This window comes from Anopheles nili, chromosome 3 (genome assembly GCF_943737925.1).
Source record: "Anopheles nili chromosome 3, idAnoNiliSN_F5_01, whole genome shotgun sequence".
Classification (NCBI taxonomy): domain Eukaryota; kingdom Metazoa; phylum Arthropoda; class Insecta; order Diptera; family Culicidae; genus Anopheles; species Anopheles nili.
In genome coordinates, this window is record NC_071292.1 from 47,357,406 (window position 1) to 47,382,789 (window position 25,384).

The 25,384-nt window shown below is 45.9% G+C and overlaps 2 protein-coding genes across 2 annotated transcripts; one reads left to right on the forward strand and one right to left on the reverse strand.

Annotated features, from left to right (window-relative positions):
- The first annotated feature begins 7,231 nt into the window (after positions 1-7,231).
- LOC128727281 (mucin-5AC) lies at positions 7,232-24,541 on the forward strand. The gene is made up of 6 exons (XM_053821175.1): positions 7,232-8,527; positions 8,615-9,982; positions 19,807-19,969; positions 22,322-22,557; positions 22,629-22,835; positions 22,904-24,541. The coding sequence occupies exons 1-6, from the start codon at positions 7,232-7,234 to the stop codon at positions 23,177-23,179; spliced, it is 3,546 nt and encodes a 1,181-aa protein (XP_053677150.1). The 3' UTR covers positions 23,180-24,541.
- LOC128727282 (replication factor C subunit 5) lies at positions 14,109-15,445 on the reverse strand. The gene is made up of 4 exons (XM_053821177.1): positions 15,349-15,445; positions 14,808-15,258; positions 14,505-14,719; positions 14,109-14,431 (listed from the first exon to the last, which is right to left on the reverse strand). The coding sequence occupies exons 1-4, from the start codon at positions 15,443-15,445 to the stop codon at positions 14,211-14,213; spliced, it is 984 nt and encodes a 327-aa protein (XP_053677152.1). The 3' UTR covers positions 14,109-14,210.
- Positions 24,542-25,384: the final 843 nt, after the last annotated feature.

Sequence of the window (25,384 nt, forward strand, 5' to 3'; positions counted from 1 at the left end):
AGGTGCGTGAGTTCAACCAATGCCCGCAATGCACTTTGGAATGCACAATGCTCTAGGCTTTAACCGTGGATGAACTAAACAAGCCTGAATAGAAGACGCCCCGTCGTGAGGGGTGACGCATTTTAATCGTTCGTGCTCGCGATATCGCAACTAGGCCACATGGAAGCGATCAACGGCCGAGTTCAAATGGTTTTTAAGAATCTGTCTTAATAGAATAGTTGCGCATCAAACTGTTCTAGGTTCCAGAAGTCGCTTCGTTGCCGACGGTTATCATCCGTTCGAGAATGCAGCCCAATTTGTTGACTGATCAACAGAAGGGTCTGAAAATGGGGACTTGTTTGCTAACGTGTGGCTTGTTTGTTCCGGCTGCACGATGAGGGGAAAATATTTGTTCTCGCTATCCTCGGGGCAGGTTGTTACCCGGTCGTGAGTGATTCAGTGTGGTTCAGCGATTAACAACCTTTTCTAGCGCGATTATAGTGCATTTGACAAAGCATGAAATATAATAAAACATATTTGTACATCATTTTATACAGTTGACTACAAGATATGAGTTCCATTTTGAACTGAGACTGTACATTTTGTACGTGTATTAATGTGTCTTTATGAACTATGGTTCAAGGTTTCGATCCAGATTTTGTGAACCGTCGATCGTTATCTGTTGACCACGGTTCAATTGAATATTTTAGAATCTGTGCTTTAGGTTCTCTGTCACACTAAAATTACTCCGCCTAAACATTAATGACTTCATTAAGCCGCGAAGGTGATAAGAAGTTCGATAATCGTTCATAAAGGTCGGCATATCAGCGTGACACGCGTCTCGCATCCAATCGAGGGCCAGTAAATGGTGAACAAAACAAATGTAAATGTCAGATTTAATTTTCCGTCCGGCGGCAGAGCATTTTAATTTAGCATTTCGTCGTCAACCCTAGAGGTCGGTCGGCCTTGTCAGGCTCGACAGACGAACAACAACAAAAAAATGACTCTCATTTTTCACCCACAGCTGGCAATGTCACGTTTTCATGTGTGATTACGAGAGAAAAATCAACGCACGATGCGTTTTTAACGACGGACAGGAAGGAAAAGTTCATCTCAATGCAAAGCCGCTTAGCCTTAGTGTGGAGATTAGCCTTTAACGGTTGGATTGATTGCACCATTCACGTCATCGGAAATCATCGCTGTTGATAGGTTTTTTGTGTTTTGGCGGTTGAGCTACAACCGGATTTTGGCGCTGTCTGGTCTGAATTTTCAATCTTTGATGAAGGTTGGCTCTATTTTCGAGGTTGTTTCTATCTTTTTAAAATGCAAACCATACCTTGCGGCATTCGGAAAATTATGCTTCGCTTGAGTAAGCCTGCCGTATCGTTGGCTGTAAAATTGTGAACGGAATCCAACGTGTGCGCATTGGAGCGCGTGTCTTAGCTAGCTTTTAAGGGAGTGGCCGGTATTTTGTAAAAGCCTACCAGTTGTGTTCTGTGAGAATCGAGCTTAAAACGCGTCCGCCTAATGCGTTTGCGGAGCTAAGTAATGTTTGATTGGAGCACATACCAAATAAACTCTTAACAGTTTTGGACCCCTTTTGGTTTGTAATACGATTTTTGGGAGGGTTGTACCTTCATAAACCTGATGTTTCCTTTTCAAGAATGTAGTATTTGAAGGAGAGTTGAGAGTGCTTAAAAAAAACGAGTAACAATTTTAAACAGTTTGGACATAGGAAACATATCACTGTAGTAGTTAGAATCACAATTCTTTTGTCGATAAATATTGGTTCTTATTGCATTTTACAAAGCGTAAAATAGCCCTTTGTACGATTTAAGTAGGAAAACGTTACTTCAGATACAAGATCCGATTCCACTCTCCTATTTTTATCAGATTTTTTGAACTAAAATGGTTACTTAACACTACACTTTTGCATTTTGCTACGCTTGAAAATGCTCAATAGCGTTCAATTCGACACAATCACAATAAAATCTGAACCGGTAATAAGCGGATTTGCAAATTTCACACCAATTTGAATTCCATTTTTCCTCTGTCCAAGCTTATTTGTGATGGCGTTTTTTTCTTCTCTCTCGCAAACGACGCATTTCTGACGCGCCTGACGTGTTGTTTACTGCACCGAATGGTAAATTGAAGCAGAACACGGTGGGCATTAAAACGGCATTTATCTATGCCACCCAAACAAGGAACCATCGCGTCCTGTTTGTTGTTCTTTTTTTTTTCGCAAGCCACTCTTCACCACATCCCATCCATTGGCAGAAAACGTGCAGAATAAAAAGATAAATATGACCCGTTTTATCATTCGCCTGATCCCCTGCCCCATTAGTAAATCGTCGTTGGCGACGCCATCACGCTCTGGGTCCGGGGTTTCGCTTTACTTCTGCACTTGTTTTCCTTCGCTAGCGCTCGCCCCACCCGATGGTGAGTCACTGGGAAAAGCAAAAGGTAGCTGACACGAATGACACCTGGATAATCAAGATGTATAGTTAAAGTCAGTCAAGTCCGGTCGACGACGAAAGGTGATGCGCAATTGCTGACAATTTCCTTCCCCTCTCTTTTATACGCGGAGCAGGTTTCAGAGCCATTGGGGGAGGTGTTTTTGAGACCAATGTTCGCTTTTCCAGGGTTCGGGTCTAAACGGGTCCCAAAGGGCAGGGACCTTTTCGAAGGTAGCACGAATGTGAATGAGGAGATTGCCGTTGTTCGCTCACGATTAGCGATTCACGATTAGTCATTTAACGCGCGCGCGCGCTCAATATCGCTGGTGCAATGGTGTAAAACACCCCTCGAACATCAAAGACCAAACCAAGTGGTCATTTCCACAACAAAAGCCGTCCGGCGGTAAAACTCGGACGTGACGACGCGCTGAATTGCATCCATGTTTTGCTGCAGCGGTTTCCGATCGGAACAAATTAGATGCCGATTAGATTAATCGCGGCACGCAAAGGGACGCTTGCATTTCCTCTTCTTCGAGCCTTATTCGATGCGTTTCGCTGTGTTGGATTGAATAAAAAAAAAGCACACAAATAACCCACAACGGAGAAGAAGGCAAAAAAAACACGCAGCCGCAGCCAAGTGCATCCGCATCAGGAATGGATCGTGAACGCGCACACAAAGCTCGCGCTGTGAATGCGCTCCACTATGCACCCGAATGCATGTGCAATCATGCACATCTAATGCACGCGCGCTAGGACGTGATGGCGAGAGGGAGGGGGAGGGGAATTGCAAGAAGCCGGACGCACAACCATATATATATATATATATACGGCCGCCACCAGCATGGGTAAAATGATACGCGAATGCAGCGCCGAATGACGTGCGCTTATCAGGAAGTAACCACCGACGATGGGACACATGCGTGTGTGCACTCGAGTCGATGCAATTTTCCGCCATTTTTCATCCACCATTCTCTCCCGAGACAGGTTCAGCGGTTCCAGCTACACCCGCGAGTCACGGTCGTATTAACGTTTTCGCGGATTGACGGTGACATCACTTAGCCAACGTTGGATGTCCGGAGCCCGCCAAAGGGGTTTGTGTGTTAGTTTTCAACGCTTGGACGGTTTGGCTTTTGGATTGCCTGAGTCGGTGGAAAAACGGCTTGTAAAAATGTCATTGTTCGTGACATGGTAACGTGCGTGATCATGATCACTGGGGCAATGCCCAAATTTGAGCAATACATTGCGACGATTTCAAACGATCTCTGTGCGGTGTATTTTGCGTTTGTTAAACATGACATGTTTCATGTCTGTTGTGTGTTTGAAAGAAGGTAAAAAAAAGCAGCAGCAACAGCGGAAAGCACTTAAAATAGCGCCAACGGGCATTGGGTTCCAACTACATGATTACATTAGCGGGCAGAAGAGAAAGAGAGAGAGAGAGAGAGAGAGAGAGAGAGAGAGAGAGAGAGAGAGAGAGAAGGTCTAGGGCTCGTGCTCGTGAAAATGTCATGTGACAGCTCCGACTGTGGTCGGAAGTTGATCGTTTCCGTATGGAGCCGTAATTCAGCAGCCCAAAGGAACAACCCGCTAGCTGCCGCGAAAGGAAGCAGATGGAAAGATTACGTGCTCATTTGACTTTAAATGATGTTTCGCGTGTCGAGGAACATAGATGTTTCACTTAATGTCTCATCGCTGCAGGGGAAACAATGGCTTGCTTCTACCTGACGATCGAATGCGTTGTCAAAGGTGACTTTGTGCATGAGTACGTAATTCCACGTCGATCTCTACAGCATGTTTGAGCACTGTTAAAAGCTGTCAACGAATTCTTCTAACCCAAAATATACACAACACCGGTGGTTCTAGTTGCACTGAATAATAGAACAGGCATTACTGATGCCGCTGTTGAGCTTGTTTTTTTTTCGCATTGTGCACTCGTATCACATTCGGCTTTAGCCTCTTGAGATGCAATTGTCCCCATCCCGCTTCGAGTGTGCACATCCTTGAGCGACTCACCACTTGTTCATGCGCACCCTGGACATGTTTGCCCCCTGTCGAAGCCACACCACCCGGGAAATGGTGTTTCTCCATCCCCTTTTACACCACTCTCGAACAGCCGGTTCAATCGATGCCAACGCTTTACCGTAAGTGCGGTTGAAGGCACGGCAGCCCTTCGTACAGCTGATAAAATTCAAGGCAACTGGTGACGTCAAATGGCGGTAGTGGTGATGGTGGTGGTATTATCATCGACACCCCTTTGGGGGTGGTGTCATTGTCAGTGGGTTTCATGCTGCAACCCAATTTCTACACTAGAATCGGATGGAATGGGCCAGGCAGCAGTTTTTCCCGTGTTTTTAGTGTCCCTATCCTCCTTCCGGGTGTGTGTGTGTGTGTGTGTTCTCAGGACACCACGGAAGTCGCTAAGTCGGTGTCCTTTTCCCGATCGAATAGCTGCAGTGCCCTCGGCCCGGGGCACGGCTTTGACGCCTCGTGTAGCTCCACGCTTAAGCGCTATAGTTGCAGCGCAATCAAACTAGCGCAAATATTTAACTCCACCATCGGGTGGAATGTCGAACCCACTCCACTATTGGTTTCCCCGCCCGCTCGCCCTGGTTGATTGCTTTCCACTCTAGAAACTGTCGTTCGCGCGAGAGGACGGAAATAAACAGCATCCCAAGCCAAATAGTTTAGCCATGGAATTCTCTTTTTTTTTCGCTTGTTGTAGAGCCTCACCCAACACCCACCGGTGTGTTGGCGTCGAGAGCAAGCGAGTCTTCTTCCGGATGTCGCTGACGTCTCGGAACCTTCGTAAGGCCCCTGTGCAAGGACCACCGGCTCCCGGCGGATGTCAAACAACGTGGTGGCGAACGTGAAGAAGCTTTAGCGCCCAAGGTTTTCCTTCTCCACTTGAGTCGAGGATAGCGATAGCTTCACAGTCTCTCCGTGTGTGTGTGTGTACATTTCTTATCGAACTCGTGTTACGGGCCGGCAATATTTGCGAGGTATTTCTTTCATTCTCCTGTCAAGCGGTTGATTTTATTTGCGCACATTTTTGCATATCTAACTGGCAACGGACGGCGTTTGTTCGCCTGCAGGGGACGGGTTGTGTTTTACAAGTGCACTATAGCAAGCAATGATTGTGCAAGCGACACGGAGAAGCTGCTTAAACAATACAATTCCGATGCAAACTTCCATCAACTTGCGCACTAATTTCAATACATTTTTTTTACCGAGCGGCGAGTTGGGCCCAAAAAGGCTTCAATTTGTCACCTTTTCGCTCCTAAACCAGCCGCTCGTCAGTTCCAACGAAGGTCCCCACAATCATACGTGACCAAATCTGCCTCGCTGATAGTACAGCGGTCGCAGCAGTATGTCGCGTTTTAATTAAGCCGTTGAAACCAGCCTGTTCGTGTCAGCGGGCCGTGGTTCCGACCGTGGCCTGGGGTCTAGTTATGTCGCGGCAGAGATAAATTACGGGCCTGACCTCGGCCGTGATATTGAACGTTGGTTTCTAACGAAGTTTACAAACGACCAACCGCCCAGACGCGAATGAACGAAAGGGGATGGAGGCCATCCGTCATTAGGCAGGCGAACTTAAAATAGTGCTTCTCGGTGTTGCTGCTGCTCTTTCTCCTGCACTCGTTCACAGCGTCACTCGCCGTGTTCGCCTGGGTTGTTGGCTTGGCAACACATTTTAACCCATCCACCCTAGTCTTACACAAAACATATGTGTTTCCCCGATTTGACATCAATCAGTTCGGATTAAATTAAAGCCCCTAAATTCACGCTCTTTTCCACACGCCAGAAAAGGTTAATTTTGGAATGGCAAAGCAAAACCTGCCTGTCACCAATAGCACGATGATAAGCATAAGTATTTAACCAAACCATCCCTGTGGTCGTGATCGTGCTTGTGCCGGAAACAGCACCCGTTCGGAGGACCACGCATCCGGTTGATGAAGATGTAATGGATGTTATGTTTGCTGTTTCGTTCTGAGCACTTTTCCCTCCTGGTGCAGGACGCCTCGAGAGAAATCAGATCTGATAACACGACGCCTCGAGCATGATGCTACATAGTAACATCGTCACGATGCCACGGTAGGGCACCAAGGCCCGATTGCTTCATCTTGATTGTTTTGCCTCGTGACGTGTGCAGGAGCAGCAATTTATGACCCGACTCGGTGTGTTCCAAACCTAGCTTCTTCGGTGCATCTTGTGTGGTTGGGATCTCTCGATGCTTTGCATACTTTAAACTGCTCCGCAAACACAAACACAACCCGGTTTGCGAGTGTGATAAGCGATGAAAGTTTTGCAACGACAGTTTTACTCTGGTTGCGAGGGAAATTTATCTCCTCGATGGAAGCGCAAGCAACCCGTTTTGGGAAGTGGCTCGGTAGTACACTTGTGGGTTGGAATTTGTACACTGATTGGAGGTGGCAAAACAGGGGGCACACTGTTTGTTCAGCTAACTAATGTGATTCTTGTTTCTCACTTTCAGAACATCACACTACGGATAACGGATACAGTTGACTTAGAGGATTCGTACAGTTGCCTTACTTCAAGATGGTAAGTGTTTGAGAGGAATGCTTTGGGAATTTGTTCGAATACCTATCTAATTGTTCTTTGATCCTCAATGATCCTCACTTCGTTGCAGGCTAACCCGTCGGCAATCGAAGTCTTACACGTCATTCCGCTGGACGAAGACGATGAGTTGCCTGCTGAGTTGCTCGTCTGCGTAGACACCATCGCAACCTTATCCTGCCGTTTGGCTGCACCGATCGCGTCCGATTTCTATCTGTCTCACGATGACATCCACAACGATCGCAACAGCTGTCCCGTCAGCGTCAGCGCTGGTGGCGCCCTCTACCGTAGCACCGTGTCGATCATCCACCGGTGTGGCCACACTTCGCAGTGTTGAACCTGTACCAAACGCCGGTGCAGACCCAGCCAACGGTGGTAACCGTTCTGTGCGCAGAAAAAAGGAGTGCCTAGCCGAAGCAGGTCGTACCACATCTCTGAAGACTCTATCGTGCGATTTGAGTGAAATTTTGGTGAAAAATCTTAGCCTTAAGCGTAGTGAAACGTCCGAGCGACGTCCACAAACCGACACGCTCGAAGAACTGTTGACAGCTTCGGGTCCGGGTGTCCCTGCCGGAAGTGGCATCCCCGATAGTGGTGGCGCTAGTGGTAGTGCTTCTAGTAGTGGAAATCCGTACGGTAGCCGTACACAGGGCACGCTTTGTGACACGTTCACATCGGTGAACAAGTTCATTCGTTTGAAGCGCGTTTCAAGCGACGGTAGCAATCTAAGCCGGCTGTCATCGGTGGTTGCCATAGCGACGACGACAGGGACGACGTCAGGTAACGCCACCACCGGCGTGACAGCGAACTACAGCAAGATCGTGGACCCGGTTGTGCCCGGAAAACCACCACCCAACAGCACGTTCAAACGGGTGGAAATTAGTGTGTGCGAGAGAAAACCCAGCAGCAACAGTAGCTGCGTTGGATTGGCCGATGCGCGATCGGTTAGTGAGTCCGAGTCGGAAAGTGGTGAAGAAAGCGGTTCTGAGCAACTGACGTCCGTAGTTCGCAAAGGTGTGATAGTGAACCAGCTCGATCAGGTGGACGAGAACTGTCCGTTGCTGGCGTTAGATGGGGATGGTCGTCCACCAACGATAGCGTTGCACAAGAAGAAAGCGACCCTGGTGTTTACCAGGAAAAAGGATCCTGCGGTGGTGAATACGACGACACACGTCCCCACGGAGTCGCTGTCATTGTCTGGAACGTCGTGTACCGGCGCTCCCAAGGTACTACTGCGTCGACGCGTGCGTCTCAGTGGCGATTGGTTGGGAAAGGGAACGGATAACGGTGGCGTGAAGGGAGAACTGAAACGACGCAGTCTACAGTGGCCGATTGGGACGCAACCGAGCGGCAGTGGTAGCAGAACGGCTGAGCTGAGAGACGAAACCGACGGCCCGTGGTCGGGCGGGACCAGCAGGGACTCGACGAGCAAGTTCCGTCATTCCTGGAACGCACCAGGATACGACATCCTTGAGGAGGACACCGGGACCGGAGGTGGGCGTGGTGGAGATTTGGGAAAGGTAAGAGTGTTGAGCAACGCCAAATGACCACCGGAAAATAATGTGTGTGTGTGTGTGATTTTTTTTTGCCCTCTCATCATCCTGTAGGATTTTGCCTCAATCATTCACAACCTGGCTGGCCTAAGGAACCACCACCTCGCGAATGGGACACATGAGTCCGTGTCCCTGCTGGAGCAGCACTCGCCCCAGATTGTGCCGTCGCGGGCTGCACGACCTACCTCACTTGGGGGTTCTGGGCAGGGGCTCCGGCGGGGTCCGGCGAGCTGGATGCAGTCGTCCCCGATGGTGCCCACGAGTGGGGTCAGCGCAGGGGCTGGAGGGGGTGGTGGCGGTGGTGGTGGAGGAGTTGGCATCGGGAACACCGAAAGTAGTCCGCATGCCGGAGCATTAAGTGGGCCGGTTCCACGCAAACGCCGGATCGAAGCATTCCTCAAGAACCTCGTCGGTCGACGACCCTCGAAGGAACCACCTCCTGCTCCACCACCACCGTTGCCCCCACCACTCCTCAGCTCACCCGAGATCAAGATCAGCAAAAGCCCGTCCGAGCACAATCTGGCCGAGATCACGCGCAGTCGACTAAACATCTCGACCACCTCGCTGTCCTCCGTGCAGCAGAAGTTGTGGTCGGTTGTTCCGCTTCTGAAGCGTGACGTTAGCTGTAATAGTCTCGCGTCCCCAAAGACGACACCACTACTGCTGGACAGTCAGTTGGCATCGTCGGGAGGTGGTCCCGGTGGTCTAGTACCAGCATGTGGTGCAGGATTGAAGGGACCCGGTGGTCCTGGTGGGCTGCGAAAATGTGAAACCGTCCTGGCGCTGTCATCGGCGGCCTCCCAAACTCTGGAACCTATTCGACCGCTAAACCGGCTCCGCAACTGCGCCTCCGTTGCAACCTGCTCCCGTTGCTCTAGTCTTCTCTCGTTGGCCGCGGCCGGTTCGCGTTATTCACTGAACGCTTCCAACGGGGCGTTTGTGCCCGTATCCGGATCGAACGATGCCAACGAGCTGGCCGATGTGCCCAAGTCCAAGAGATCCCACGCTGATGGTGGAAGCTCAAAGCGCAAACATGTCGGCAACTTGCTACGCTTGACCACGAACAGCTGCTCCTCATCCAGCTCGTCCTCCGGTGCGTCATCACCCTGCTCGTCGTCAACACCGTCCTCGTCCTCATCAGGATCTTCATCCCCTGGTGCGATCTCGGCCACAGGCAGCCCAGCCGCAGCATCCCTGTCCGCGAAAACCGTTATGTTTCACCCTAGTCCCACACCACTGGTACCGGTTTCGCCGATCAACCTCTCCGCTACGACGACGACGACGACGACGACTGCGATGACGACAACGACTGTGAAGGCCTTAACGCCAACGATTAAGTTCACCTGCAAACTGTGCCTTGGCGAGTTCAGTGCCGAGAACCTGACTCGAATCACGCAGTGTGCTTGCTCGTTCTGCACTGAGGTGAGTAACGCAAACTTCTCTAGCATGCGCTCTTGTCTTGCAGCTCGTTATCCTGATCATTAAACCATGGCCAAATTTTCCACCCAAACGCACAACCTTCCATGTACGAACGACCAGGTGTCGGTGGTTGGGTTAAACCCAGATGATATGCTGCTGAACTCGTACGGTCACGGCTGGTATATCCAGACAATTGGAAAAATCTTGCTGGCGGGAAATTACTAGAACGTTCCCTCGCGATCTAGTCTGCTGCTTAGATCATATGCTTGTGAGAGATCGTGCGTGTGTATTGCGCTAAGTGATACGATACATGCCGGCGGTGTTGAATGACTGATGTCCTCGAGCGAAACAAGTACCGTTTCGTGCCGTCGAACTTCCGACGCGACAACTTGCATTGCGCCCTTCCAAGTGCCACCGGTCGGTTCCGGAAGGATACGGTGACATGGTGCGTGTGTGTGCCACGAGACGCACGAGGGCACACGTGGGTCGCGCAAAATAACTGTAGTCCCTCTCGGTGGCGCTAACAAAACCGGTATCGCTGCGTCTCCGCGAGGAAGAACCAGAGCACTATGTAGGTATTGGTGTGCATTCGCGAGCAGGAAGTATTAAAACTGGGCTGCATGGAAGTAGCACTTGTGTCTGACGCTAAGTGCATGGGTTTTGCGTCGTTAATGGCCAACGATGTTGGGCTCGTTGGGCTGTCTCCTATGCCGGCAGAAAGAGGTAGAAAGGACCGTTGTCGGGCCCCATCGGAGCTCGATGTGCTGTGACACATTTATTTATTTCACGGTGCTAACCTGGAGTGCTAAATAAAAAAGCAAAACGTGACAACATTAGGAATGGTGCGCATAAACCCCACCCGACAGCAGAGCTTGTCCCGTTCGATTGGGAATAATATTTTTCCCACTCACAGGCAGCAGCACGGAGAAAATGTAATAAAATCCTGCTCGAGAGCAAATTACATCCCATAATTCCTCCTTCGTGCCGTTAAGGGCGAGAGTCACATTTACGACCGGGGTCCTCCCTCGCACACACTTCAGTCGACCTCCGGTTCACGGACAGTCCCAGTGGTTCATGAGTCAGCCACACGTTTTACTTACTTATCACCGTACGTCGACGGTCATTCCGGACTCGTTGGAATAAACCGTACCATACATGACTCCATACCAGTTTGGTGTTCCGCAGGTTTTGGCTTGAACCTTTGCGAAAACGTACATCCACTGATGCCACGAAACCGTGCGTTGGTGGTCTCGGAAGCATAAAGCTGAAGATGATAAGATTCACAGATAGATTGCGTTCGACGGAACACCCGGAACCGTGTTGTGGCAGCAAAAGACCAACGACGAACACCGGCCATTAACGGCATTATTCCGGTTGGGAACCGGTTCGCGTGGGCAAATATTTGCCGTTTGATGAATCGCCCAACCAAGAACATAGTTTTCGGCGAACCTGTGTCCCTCGGAATCTCATCAATGTGATGCATGGTTTATTGCGCGTGCTTTTGATATTGCCACACCAAACAATGTAGGTCTCGTGAAATGGGACTTTTTTGTTATCATTTCATGAGCATTTCGTTGGGTCTTTCTGTGATAACGTTTGCAACTGTTCTTTACGATAGAGTGGTGCAGGCTTCTTTATATATATATGATTCATTTCGTCATTTTTCATAATGTTACGTCTTGCCGTCAACCGATGCTTTAAGTTGTACTTTTATGCAAAAAGCACTGCCAAACATTTTATTTCAATCGGAATTCCCTCCTTCAATATCAATCACGCCAAGTTCAAGGTCATATTTCGATCCATGCGTCATTTCGAAATGGCAGAAACAAGAGAATCGGCAAACATTTAATACAACGAACGACGGACACCGCCCTCTGGCATGTTGATGAAAATAGCTTTGCACTGACCTAGAATCGACCGTTGCAGGCTCTTGGCCAACAAACTCCTCAAACATCCTTTGATATCCAAAACGGCACGTGTGCGTTGGGGAAAGAGTGAATAAACCCCGATAACACCGATCGATTTCGAGGCGAAAATCGGTAGGCAATGTCAACCAAGCAATTTTCTAAACTAAGTTTAAACAGTTCTCACTATATTTTTGGAAACCCGTTGGGAACTAACAAACCAAAGAGATGGTTTCATATTTGAACATACATTTTCTGCCGGTGAGCTTCTGCATCCCATTAGGTATTGTTTAACATCTCACTTCAGGCTCAAATTCTCTTATCCCATAAAGTGCTGTCTAAATTATTCAAACTCAGCAAACACGTCCCTTCATGGGCTGGAATAATGTGCAGCAATTTCCACCCCATGGTACAGCTCCAACCACCTCTTCGTCGAGCCGTCGTATATATGTTCGTGTCGAGAGAGGGTGCCAGCAATGACAGAGTGTGATGTCAGTGAACTTCTCAAAAAGTCCTCGGTACCACGATATGACATGGTCTGCCTCAGATTTCCGTCACCAATTCCAACCCGGATTGTGTGTTCACTTAGCAATGCGATTATGCATACGCCATGATTCTACGGCATGCCCGAAGCATGCACGGACGGACGTTTTCATCTCATCTCCGCAGGCGGGGAGACATTTTTCACATTTCTTTGTTCTTCAAACACTCGCAAGACGGTCGGTGTAAATTAATCTAGCCGCCCGGAACGCCGGATGGCTCCTTCTGGCTCTAATGATGTGCCCCAAGTGTGGAACACAGAGCAACTCTCAGTGGGATTTTCTCTATCTTAGATGCTATGATAACGAAGCTTTAAGTTTCAACTTCTAACCTCGTGCATGGGGCATGGTTGTGCTCTCCATGGCGTATGGTAAAATGTCTAGTGCATGTGTCAGATGGGGCAATAGTAAAATTGCTGTACTGATAGCAGCAGCATGTACATGTATTTTCAAAAGGGCGGATGGTGTAATAAAATTCCAAAGTCCCTAGCAATATCTTTGACGTTCCAATAGTCTGTAGAAGATGAATATTAAAGTTCTGCAACGAAGTCCAATCTTGTTGGGTGTTGAATGTGGGATAAAACGAACACTATGTTCAAAAATCCGTCCTTATGACGAAGTATATCTTTAATATAACGTGTCTGTAGAATTTTAAAAGAATCGTGTTTTAGGACATCTGAAAATGCTAATAGTCCTTCAGAAAAAAAAACAATATAAAGTAAAATGTACTGTTTATTTCAAATGCTTCTTTTTATATTCCTTCATAATTGCGCAAAGCTTTTTAAAACATTTCTAATACACGTTCGTGTCGATTATTAAAGAGTAAACGATACCACCTACCCAAAGGTCAGTTTCAACGCTCGATTCAACTTGAGCGATAAAAACGAGAAACAAAAAACGCGAATAAATCTAATGAACCTCTCTTACTTGCCCTCCAGGGTCCGGTTCGTAAGTAGATTACAATAAGCATTCGTCACTTACACCCTTCCGGTACTCCGTTTTCTCTTCGGTGTTGCGGAAAGTTTTCCATTTGCATTCCTTTCCTACACGCTTCGCTTCACTCGCTTGCACTCGTCCCGATGGGGGAGAGAATGCGTTTCCTTCCTTTCGTTGAAGAGGAAGAGGGAGCAAGTTTTGCAAAGTTCTTGGCGTGATTTAAGATTCCGACTAGCGGTACTCGGATGTGGCGTTTCTAAACGGCTTCTTGCGTCTTGACCGATGAATGGTTTAACTATGAGAATGTGCTCACCAATGCTGAACGTCCGGAATGAAATGCATGACCTAGTTTTCATTTTTCTTTCCTTTTTTTGCTTGCTTTCGTGTGCCTTCTGCGTGGATGCTGCGTAGATTCTTGGATTCCATTCAACGCCTTCGTGGAACGCTCTTTACACGCCCAAGATGTTGAGAACGATAAAAATAGTCCGGCAAATGGACGGCATGTTTCTTTGGAGCCTCATTGTCCGGTGCAGTTTCTTTGTGCAGCCTTGCATACCGAGCAATGCAATCTATTGTTAAGTGTCTCCCCGCAGGTAGCAGGAGTTTTTCTTCTAAGGATCTTTTATAATTGATAAAGGTTTTTTTTTACCATACACAATACTTTGGATGCCTTTTTTGGTACGCATTAGTGTCATCATCCTTTTTTTATATTTATGACTTGTCATTAAAACAACTTTATAAGCTTCAGAAATGTAATACCTTTCCCGTACTATATTCGTTCGTTTATACCGTTAGTTTATTCAGTATACTATGTTCTTGGGATATTTTACATGTGCAATTTGCATGTTACATTTAATTGACCAAACTTCGCAATTTATTGAATGATGCTATCAGTGCCGCAATCTGTGGTTTTTCAACGCATCCATCTGCTAAGCGCTCCTCGATCGATGCCAAATCAATGAGTAGCTTAGACGTGACGCGTTGTGGAACCTCCAGACGATTGACGACCAAGTGAATTTCCGTTAGTATGTCCTCCAAAGCAAGACCTTTCAGGGTTTTCAGCTTCTGAATTTCTGTAAATCACAACCAATCGGAAACGTAAGGTGCTTGCGTTTAGATTTAAAATATAATTTGTGGCATACTTACTTTCATAACAATCTTTAAAAGACTCCTCGTTCAGTAGCCAGAAAATTATGTCATTTATATCCTCCTTCAGAGGATGTCCGACGCAATTGTACACGTTCACCTCCGTCACATTTTTGTACGCCATCCAAGTGCTTTGCAGTACATTCAACACTTTTCTCATATCACCGCCAGCCAAGGTCATCAGTGCTTTTTTGCCATCTTCCGTTGCTTCAATGCTGCAGTGAAAAAGAGTTATGGTATACCCCTTTTATTTGAAAAAAAATCCGCAATTTTCATTTAAAATTCCTTTTGTGTTCAACTTACTTTTCGGATTCGATGACGTGCTCCAATCGAGGCAAAATCTGGTCCGGAGAAAGAGGCGCGAAACGGAACCGCGTACATCGTGACTGTATAGCTGGAATGATTTTACTGAGATAGTTGCAAATGATGCAGAATCGTACATTTTCCGTGTACTTTTCGATGATGCGCCTGAGCGCGTTCTGTGCGTCGTTGGTCATGGCGTCCGCTTCATCGAGAATAATCAGCTTGTATCCGCCTTTAAAAATGGTCCTCGTTGAAGCGAAATCCAAAATTTGCCCACGAACGATGTTAATGCCACGATCGTCAGAGGCATTCAGCTCTAGCACCATCGAGCCAAATGATTGCGGTGTGTACAATTGCCTGGCGCAAGCCAGAATGGTGCTAGTCTTGCCGGTTCCCGGAGGACCATAAAACAGTAGATGGGGCAATTGTTCTTCCTTTATAAATTTGTTGACTGGCGAAAAGAAAGTGAACAAAAAGGCATATTTGAGTATGTTTTTGCGTTGCGATTGATTCATTATGCGAGCTAGCTTGCCATACTTACTGGTACTAATGATTTCTTCGTGTGAAATCAAATCTGTGAGAGTTGCCGGTCGGTATTTTTCCACCCAGGGAAGATTCGACTTTACGTTCGCGTCCATAATAGTAAAATTTACAACAAAATGAACTGGATTACTTTAAATTAACAACAAAACATGTACCGGAATAGTAAGCCTGACCAGAAACAGAACCGAACAGACACTGATATGTCAAAATCGGGATGTTTGTTTTGGCGGTAAACCGGCTGACGGCAACAGTTGACATTCAAAAGCAATACGTTTATAACCGCCAGTAGAAGCGCGCAAGTTTCGTCTTTGGTACGAAAAGGTGCACGTGTTTGCATGAAATGCGTGAAATATATTTTGCTTATGGATGGTGTAATCTTTATATAGCTAATAAATTAGCTTTCCATATTCTTTAAAAATGTTAAATAAGACTTCAAAAATCATGTAAAGGTTTTTTTTAAAATCACAATCTTTATATAGTGTATTTGAACAGAGTTGAGCACACGTGGTTGGAGCAGTATTCTTTCCACGTTTGTTTGCTCAACTGCAATAAGTATAATCTGATGTTTATACTTAATAAATTTGAATGAAGATTATTATTGTTTAAAACATGTGATATCTTCCTTGTGATAGGAACTTCCAGAATTTGAAATTATAAATTTCGTGAATATTTTCATCTGCGCTAAAAATAATTTAAGCCATTTTATTTGGTCTTTATATGTTGGTCTTTTTCCTGTTACTCTTTTTTTAGTTTTTATTTGGTCTTTTTTATGTGTTCATGGTTTCCGCAAGTTGCATGGTTAACATGCTAACAACCTGAATTTTATTGTTCGCCTGATACGTGAATAGTGAATACGATGTCGTTGCTAGTCGAAAAAATTCATCAGAAAATCTTCGCATGGCTTGCGCCAATGCCAAGTTTGGCTTTTTGTCGAAGATTAATTATTCGGCACACTCTGAATGATGAAACGGTGTATTTCTTGCGAGTCAAGATACTGTAGAAAAAGGACTCTACAATTTTCGTGTGCTACTAGCGTTTCTTACCGAAGCAAAACGGCGAATCAAATATTCAGTAGCGAACCATTCTCAATGCCACCATTCGTGGTGGCGAATGCCAAAGGTGGTGTCGCATGCCTTTGCAAGAAATATCGTTCCGCTGGGCTGCTCTTCTACGCTGCTGGTCGGATGAGCGCACTGCATGATCAACGCTTTTGCTCGAACTTTTCGACAGCTTTTCCAATTCGAGACGTTGTGGTTCTCCTTTGTTTTATATTTCAAACCATGGCTAGGTGGGAAGCTGCTGAAGGATTTTCCAAACGATAGTCTTATGCCTCCGAATGGAAGTCAACCATAAATTCGTTCAATTACGACGTGATCCAATTGATGGCAGATTCTTCAATAGTATAGCAATCGTTGGCTTCTTTCGATTTTGTTTTTTTTTTTTTGGAATGCGCGGCACTGGGAATGCTCGGAATAAATTGCACCAAGTATGCCCGAGTACTACCCTTTTCAGCAGCGTTTAATCGATTATTCATTCACTCGATTCGGACGCGAACCGAATACGAAACGTGCACGTTATTAGGTGTACCGCAATTTCTTGGCGTTCGCCAAACGACAGCCTAGATGCAATAAACATTCTTAGTTTACTGTCGCTGTAATTTAATGTACTACCACGCAGCTTCGCTGAGACCTGACGACCTGGGACATTATTAAATTCCGCTTTTCTTCCGCCCATGGGCGGCAAAGATACTGTAAATGGTGTTTTCATTCCAGAACCATCTCCATATCACACGGCGCACCGGCTCTTGAGTCTGATGTATCGGGCTGGAATTCCTCGGAGCCTCCTATCTGTCCTGAGCTGCTTCCGCCAAACCGTCCCATAACACTGCCTTAGTTAAACAATTTTCCTAAGTGGTCCAGGGCGTTTGCTGCCGGCGCTGAAACCACAGTCATCGTCTTCGTGCACATCATTTAACACCAGGATCGAGATCTCGCTTCTCGATGCAAAGGATGTCGTAGTTTTTCTTTTTTTTCTTCTTCCATCCCGGTTTGTTTGCCTGTACATGTATAGTCGCCAGTAGCTCCACGGAAGGACGAAACGAGAAAACGGTCGGATGTTAATCGATACCGGTACACGTTGCTGACGCTGCAGAAGTCGTTTCTTGTGTGGGGTTTGTTCGAACTCGAGGCATGGTTTACCACCGGAAGCGGAACGATGATAATCGAAATCCGTAAAACGATGCTTAAGCCACTGCGGGAATCGTAATACAGTGGTTCTCGAGGATACTGCTCAAGTGTGGGCATTGCGAGCCCTGTTGGCAGAGATTCAATCATCAATTCACTTTGGGCGAGTTTATTGATTCTAGATGCGTTTCATTTTATTTCATTGAGCTAGTGTTGATGTTTATAGACTTGTTAAATACGACAGTAAGAATTTTGCATTGGGTAATTGTCAAATTCAAAGTTTAGTCATTTATTTTTCTGTTTGCAATGCCGTCAATATCGTTTCCTGAAGAATTAACATCACTTTGAGCTTTTTTAGTCGATGAATAAAAAAACTAATGGGAAACAAATTATGTTATCCATATCATAAAATATTAGTTCAACTTATTAGCTAATAGAAAATTAAGCAACGGATCAATAGAAGGATCATTTCACAACGTAGCAACGGCTCAGTAAAAACCTATCCTAAGTTATGATACGCGATGTGAGCACTTTCTTGTTCTCCCAAAGCTTTTAACTAATTGTAGACAAGCAAACGACGCTAGAAATTTCCGTCCTTTGGTAGCAAAAGGACACACGTGACGGCGGAACCGAACGTAACCAGCCGCGTGTCCGTTAGCGATCATATGGTGTCTCAAGGACAATTGGGAAGTTGTCGATCGTTTAGCAATTTCGATGTACAATAGGACACAAGCTAGAGCTCGTGTCTAGTGTGAGACATTGTGTGTCAGGAGAGTAGCACAAGTATTCGATGCTATCTTTTGATCTGCGGTTCGTCATGGCGTTCCGAATCGGAACCTTTGCAACAATTACCCATGCCGGCACGTCGAAGGGCGTGTACTGGCAGTTGCAAAACGTTTCATGTCCAGCTTTATGCGATCGCTTCTTTTCGATTAGAGGCTGGACATGAAACGAAACCAGCACTTCCTTCCCAACCCGGGACGGGATCGAGTCGATGAACTGAGTCGATTAGCAGCTACGAGCCCCGTGCGGTTACGAAACCGCGGTTCCGCGATCGATTAGAATACATTATACCACGAAATATGCTCCGATGGCGCTCAAAGTACAGCCGAGGGCAACTGAGGCGTGCAATGAAATCGCAATGAAGCTAATTGTACGCTGTGCTGGCTGGAGGGGAGACATATTGCTGCGAAAATTTACATCCACGAGTGATGGCACCGGTCGTGAAACGACAAAGCATCAATTATCAACTCGTAATCACGGCTATCGAGAGCTTCTAATGATAACTCTGAGCTGGGGTATTACTGTCAACTGTGCCAGTCGTATGAGGGTTATATTTGTTTTAAATCTACCTCTCGCTCGTGGTGGGCTAATTTTCATACAAACTAGATAAATGTTCAAACATTTTCTTTGCGCAACTTGTATGAATGCGTTTCGATGCGCCCGTAGAAATTAATCGATGGTGATATATTTTCTCTCAAAAATTGCTAATTGCTTTTCCAATGCGCATGAAGATCGTAGCATCGGTAACGCACGAACATCGATTGCGTTGCCTCCAGTGAAGCTCACCAACTTACTACTCAGATGCGGTCAATAATCAGCAAAAGATAAGCGAAAGTTTATTCAATTTTACATCTTCATTAAGGGAAAATTACGCCCACCAATGGGAGGACCGATGCTGATAGTCTTGAGGATCACAATCCCTAACCCACGTCCCTTTCGAGTCTACCGTACCTTTGCCAAGTTAAACAACGTGGGCAATGAAAGCGACAAAGCGTCAGTAATGTGGTAATTTAGGCCCAGCAGCGCTTTACCGCTCGAGAGAATGCGACGGAAGGCGCGGATTGGATTGTGGCTGGTGCCGGGGAATTAAAATAATTGCTCGCTCCGTGCGGAATCTGCCAGCCGTGTGTTGTGCTGATTGTTTAAATTAATTGCAATTTTTATCACACGAAACAAAGGGAGCGCACCGAATTGTCGTTTCGTTCTCGTCGCTGCTTGTAGGGAAAAAAAGGACAAAGGACGAAACCGATTAATACGTGGGAAAAGGGAAGAGAAGTAAAACAAAGTGCCATTTAATTTCGAGTAAATTATTTTAAACGAGATCACCGCTAAAGGGTACCAATTAGCCGATTGATGCACATTTCACAGCCCTTTTGTATTTCGCCACCCCCTGGGGGCTCTCTTGGCGGTTCCATTTTTATTAACTGGCATCTGTTAAATATGTTTTCGCTAATGTGTGATTTTTGTTTTACGTGTGCTTTATTTCGCAGTGCATGACGGCCTACATCGAGTTCGAAATTTCCGAGGGTGCTTACGAGGTGTCCTGCCCGGATGCCATGTGTCCAGCGCAGGGAATCATAACGATCGCGGAAATAACGGCCCTAGCTTCGTCCTCGCTGGTGGAAAAACACCACCGTTATCGACTGAATAGAGGTAAGTACGGAAGAATGAAAATTAAACTTCGGAGTTTCGGTGTGCATGAATATTTTAACACAATTCAAACGGAACTTTAGTCGTTAGTAACAAGTCGCGAAACGGTTATTTAGTTTCTTTGTAGAATTAAGGGAAAAGTAACAAAAAAGGGTATGTACCCAACGTTGTTGTAATGATAAGACTAAGAGATATATTTTCCAAACATAGGACCAAATAGCAATTCAACTGTAAATGTATAGTCAAATTTTCTTTAAACGTGATAAACACTTATTGGGTGATAAAATTTGATTTTATTTTCCCTCTACGACTTCTCTATCGCTTTTAACTCTCTTATCAACGCCGGTTTCCAAATACAGTTTTTTGTTGTTGAAGAATAAAATGGTGCGCTCCGAAAACATAATCCACCGATGGAAATACGATCTACCCACTCTGGTTTTGGAGTGTGAATGCTTGAAACAAACACATAAAATATCCTCGCTCTGCCACTTGTTCCATTGTTTTTATTTGTCGTCACGTTAAATCTCCCACCTAAAAGTCTGTGCTATTCGCTGAACTAACACATCTCGCCGCCACCGAAACCACAAAACGATCAGCAGCACCCGGAAAAGCGTAAAATGCAGCCATTTATTATTACAACCTGGCGGAAGCGCGGTTGCAAAACGAAAACCCTTTTCGTGACTGCTACCCGAAATGGGCTCATCGCGCGCCCTTTCGTCGACCAGTGGAAATGGGAATAGCGAAAAACAGCGGAATGGTTTTGTGCTTTTGTGCTGGAAAACGTGCAGCCCTCCGTTGGGGAAAAGGGATAACGCGTGGGATAAAGGATGAGGTATTGAAAGTTATCGGATTACCTACGGCAATTTTTGTCCATTGTTCGAATGGTTGATTTAGATGTTTGAGTTTTCCATACCAACTTCCATGGCACAGGGCGCATTTGGTTAAACTTTATCCATAAATCAAACACAACTCCATGATTTTAATTGTAGGATAGGATCATGTCACCTACACCACAGTTTTAGGTTAAGTATCGATAACATTGGGTACTGATTGCCTGCGAGAAAATGCAGAAGAATGACCACATAATGTTCTGATTCTTGTCATGTTGGTACACAAAACCTGAAACCAACTCCGGTTGCTTATTTGTCTAGTTGTGAGGACATGCTCCTTTTTACCCGGAACTCCATATTTGCGTAGTTTTAGAGGTTGATTGATTCGCAGCAAATTAAGAGAAATGGAATGAGCGAATACGACCGCAGGACGCAGGACGACCAGCTAACCCGGTGCCGAATCTAACGCCAAACCTATTTCTAGCCAGCGTAATTACCTGCAATACCCGCCCGGTGGCTCGTAGGACACCACAGAGCCGCCTTCCGGTGAAATATTTCACCCTGCCAATGATAAATCAACCGGCAAACCGACGTCAGACCATGTTTGCGAAACCCGACGGACGTCTGCCGCAGATGACGCCAACGACGGGGCTGCTGCTGTTTCACGGTAGCAAATGAGATGAATAATTTATACCAAATCATCTACGGGAAGGGCAGAACTGAGGCTCTGATTTATTGTGAACCATCGATAAAAGGCCCGCTGAAGGGCAGAGGTGGTTGATGGGTGGCGTGTGTGTGTGTGTGTGTGGGTTTGTGAATCGGTTCATTTTGAGCAAATATCGCGACCCACATCTATTTCGCATGCATTTGTCAGTGCGAATTGTGAGGTTTCGACGTTTTAACACGAGCTCAAATTATTGGTTTTTATTCGGGGGATGATTTTTATTGACGCCAAATCCAAGCGTTTCCACGCTAACTTTTCATTTTGTCACTTTATTATTATGTTATTTTAGGTATTGTAAAGATTAGGAAAAATACACAGCTAGTATTGGTACAAATTTTTCCTCAATATAAGTAAGAGTAAACTACATTATACTATGGGATTCCATCGGATGTCTTTTTTTCACTCAAGCATGAAAAGACTTCACTTAGAGAGTTTTTTTTGTATAAAATGGGATGCCATCTCTGCCAAAGTTCTTCAAATCTGCAACTCGTTTTTTCTTCTATAAAGTTTTCACACATGTCTATTTTATACCATTCCATCGAGGGAAACAATAATATTGTAATTGAAATCCGTTAGTGAAGCTTTTGAATGTTTATTGTAATATACAGAAATATACAGCCCTGTAGGCGTACTATATCATATAAGGGAAAGATTTTCCGTTTTTTTCGAGAAAAACAATACTCATTTCTAAAAATATCCATAATTTTGGAAACCCCCTTTTGCAAATCTATAAATTTTACAATTACACGAAAACAAAAGCATTAATAACGCCATGTCCTTTTTTTCTGTTCTGTTCCACAGAGGTAGAACTGGACCGGTTCCGCACCTGGTGCCCAAAGGCGGGCTGTGAAACGATCTGCCTCGTCGGTTCGTCGGAACAACAACCGGGTCAAGCAGGCCAAAACCAGGCGAGTGGTGCGAACGTTTGTTCCGACCGGATCGTGCCCCTCTCACCATCGTCCTCCAGCATGCCATCGCCATGCGCCGTGCATTGTCCCACATGTCGCGAAGACTTCTGTTCCGGCTGCAAGAAGGCGGTAAGTATGCATCCTACATCGTCGTTACTCTCGAGAAATTCCTTCACTAATCTCCATCAATCTTCCCACAGTGGCACCCGACGATGTCGTGTGAAGAAAACTCCCGTCGCCTGGCAGAGGACGGCCAGTCGGACGCACTCGGCATCCCGTTCGACAATGATCTCATCAAGTGCTGCCCGATGTGCACCGTACCGATCGAGAAGGACGAAGGCTGCGCGCAGATGATGTGCAAACGCTGCAAGCACGTCTTCTGCTGGTACTGCTTGGCCAGTTTGGACGTAAGTATGCTCACTACCGGGAAACGGAATCGAATCGATAACCAATAACGTTCGCTTTTCTCTTCCAGGACGATTTCCTCCTGCGGCACTACGACAAGGGACCGTGCAAGAACAAGCTCGGACATTCGCGGGCCTCGGTCGTGTGGCACCGGGCGCAAGTGATCGGAATCTTCGCCGGCTTTGGTATCCTGCTGCTTGTCGCCTCACCACTGCTGCTGCTAGCTGCTCCGTGCATCGTTTGCTGCAAGTGCCGCATCTGCAGCGGAGCCGCCAAGCTCGAGGAAACCGAGGTGGACTACGATGATGCAGCCGTCGCCCTGCACAGTGGTGGCCTGCAGCGATAAACCGGTGTGGCGGAGTTTCCGTGCGTGTGGTTTCCGTTTTTGCGCTTCCGAAGGGCTAGAGGAGGTTTGCCCGCAAAAGATCGTAGGATAGGAGAATGAAGATTAGTTAGGAGCTTCGCATACGGGTTACTTGTTCAGAACACGCGTGATAAGGGCTTGTGTACGAATCGATAGAGCGCGATCGCTCACAGTATTCCGTTGAAAGCGGACGGTAAAGAGTCACACCAAAGGCAACGGCTTCTTTGGACGATCATTCCAGAACGGGAAGCACCACCCGATCGTTTGTGGCCAACGGCCAACCGTGCACGTGTTTTTTGAGTATTCCTTACTTTCTTTTTGCTGCAAAATGCGAGAGTCATTGCGTACAGACGGACGCACGGTGTGTAGCTATCCGTATGTCTAAACATATTCGTTTTGTTTTCTTCAAGCAGAGCTCCATCAATTCAGTGATGGCGAGAATATAACAGAAAATCTACATATATATTATATATATACATACATATATCTATATACAAAGAAACAAAAATACCCACACAAACACACGCATGAATAAAGGCGCAAGCGTAGGCATAGGCAGGTAATGTAAGAGAATAAATGAATTGTGATATTTACAAAACGTGATTGATTGCAATTGGCGGTTTGTAGGTGGCGCGATAAGTGCACCACCTGGCGATTGAGAGGCGTCCAAATGGAGTGCTCTCCCCGCTGTTCAGTAAAAGCTTCACAGCGCTGTACTTATGTTTCGTGTGCGTAAAAAAATCGTAAACCTTGTACCCACAAACTCCCCAGAATGTTGCGTGTTTGTTTGGACGTGAATGCATATGCAAAAGAGAAAACGTTGCCACCGGAGATCGGTGTACCATGCCGATGCTGCAACCGTTATCGTAAGCCAATCCGTTGTAGTTAAATTATTCAATTTTACGCATTAGAACACGTACGGTGTAAGAAGAGATGTAAACTAAAACACACACACAAGAAATGTGTACAAACAGCGAGGAATTGTTGTAACGCTCTCCCCCTATTCTTCCTTTCGTACTTATCGTATATGCAAACGTTGTGTTAGGGTGAAGCGCGCGAATACGGATCAAGCTCAACGGGAACGTACGGAGGATCCGCAATTCCTTGGCGGCGTCGCCAGCCACAGTTAAAAGGAGCTTTACGCGAGCGTTCTCACGTGCGGTAATACATACCTATCTAGTTGTAGCGCAGCAGCATAGGGAAAGAGATAGGGCCAGCGAGAACCAGTTAGGGAACGGGAATGGCGGAGCACGGAAAACATTCTATCGAACGATCTGGTGATAATTTTTAATTTTATTTTAGTCGACGAAATTCAAATCTAACTGTCAATAAACTGTACTCAAAGTATAACGGCCGTGTAGTTGGTTTGGTTTAACGAAAGAAACGAACGTTACGAAAGAAAGAATCGAAAGAAAACTAATATTAGGTGACTTTTTCCGCCTTTTCCGAACTTTTATGCAGGTTTTGAAACTTGGATACGATCGACAAAAATGTGACCTCCTCGCTGGTATGCGCTCCTGTTACTTTTTTGGAAAATTTTTGAATTTTCGGATTTTTTGAAAATTTTTTGGAGATTTTTTTTTCGGATCCGATCGCCAAAAATGTGACCTCCTAGCTGGTATGCGCTCCTGTTACTTTTTTGGAAAATTTTCGGTTTTTCGGATTTTTTGAAGATTTTTTGGAGATTTTTTTTTCGGATCCGATCGACAAAAATGTGACCTCCTCGCTGGTATGCGCTCCTGTTACTTTTTTGAAAAATTTTCGGTTTTTCGGATTTTTTGAAAATTTTTTGAAGATTTTTTTTTCGGATCCGATCGACAAAAATGTGACCTCCTCGCTGGTATGCGCTCCTGTTACTTTTTTGGAAAATTTTCGGTTTTTCGGATTTTTTGAAATTTTTTTGGAGATTTTTTTTCGGATCCGATCGACAAAAATGTGACCTCCTAGCTGGTATGCGCTCCTGTTACTTTTTTGAAAAATTTTCGATTTTTCGGATTTTTTGAAATTTGTTTGGAGATTTTTTTTCGGATCCGATCGACAAAAATGTGACCTCCTAGCTGGTATGCGCTCCTGTTACTTTTTTGGAAAATTTTCGGTTTTTCGGATTTTTTGAAATTTTTTGGAGATTTTTTTTCGGATCCGATCGACAAAAATGTAACCTCCTCGCTGGTATGCGCTCCTGTTACT

What these genes read in the sequence shown, in the direction of transcription:
- LOC128727281 (XM_053821175.1), top strand. Translation starts at nt 7,232, where the DNA reads ATGACATCCACAACGATCGCAACAGCTGTCCCGTCAGCGTCAGCGCTG. An exon ending in GTGGTGGAGATTTGGGAAAG is followed by an intron (nt 8,528 to 8,614) that starts GTAAGAGTGTTG and finishes ATCATCCTGTAG; the next exon opens with GATTTTGCCTCAATCATTCA. An exon ending in CTTGCTCGTTCTGCACTGAG is followed by an intron (nt 9,983 to 19,806) that starts GTGAGTAACGCA and finishes TTTATTTCGCAG; the next exon opens with TGCATGACGGCCTACATCGA.
- LOC128727282 (XM_053821177.1), bottom strand. Translation starts at nt 15,445, where the DNA reads ATGGACGCGAACGTAAAGTCGAATCTTCCCTGGGTGGAAAAATACCGA. An exon ending in CGAAGAAATCATTAGTACCA is followed by an intron (nt 15,259 to 15,348) that starts GTAAGTATGGCA and finishes TCTTTTCGCCAG; the next exon opens with TCAACAAATTTATAAAGGAA. An exon ending in CACGTCATCGAATCCGAAAA is followed by an intron (nt 14,720 to 14,807) that starts GTAAGTTGAACA and finishes TTTTCACTGCAG; the next exon opens with CATTGAAGCAACGGAAGATG.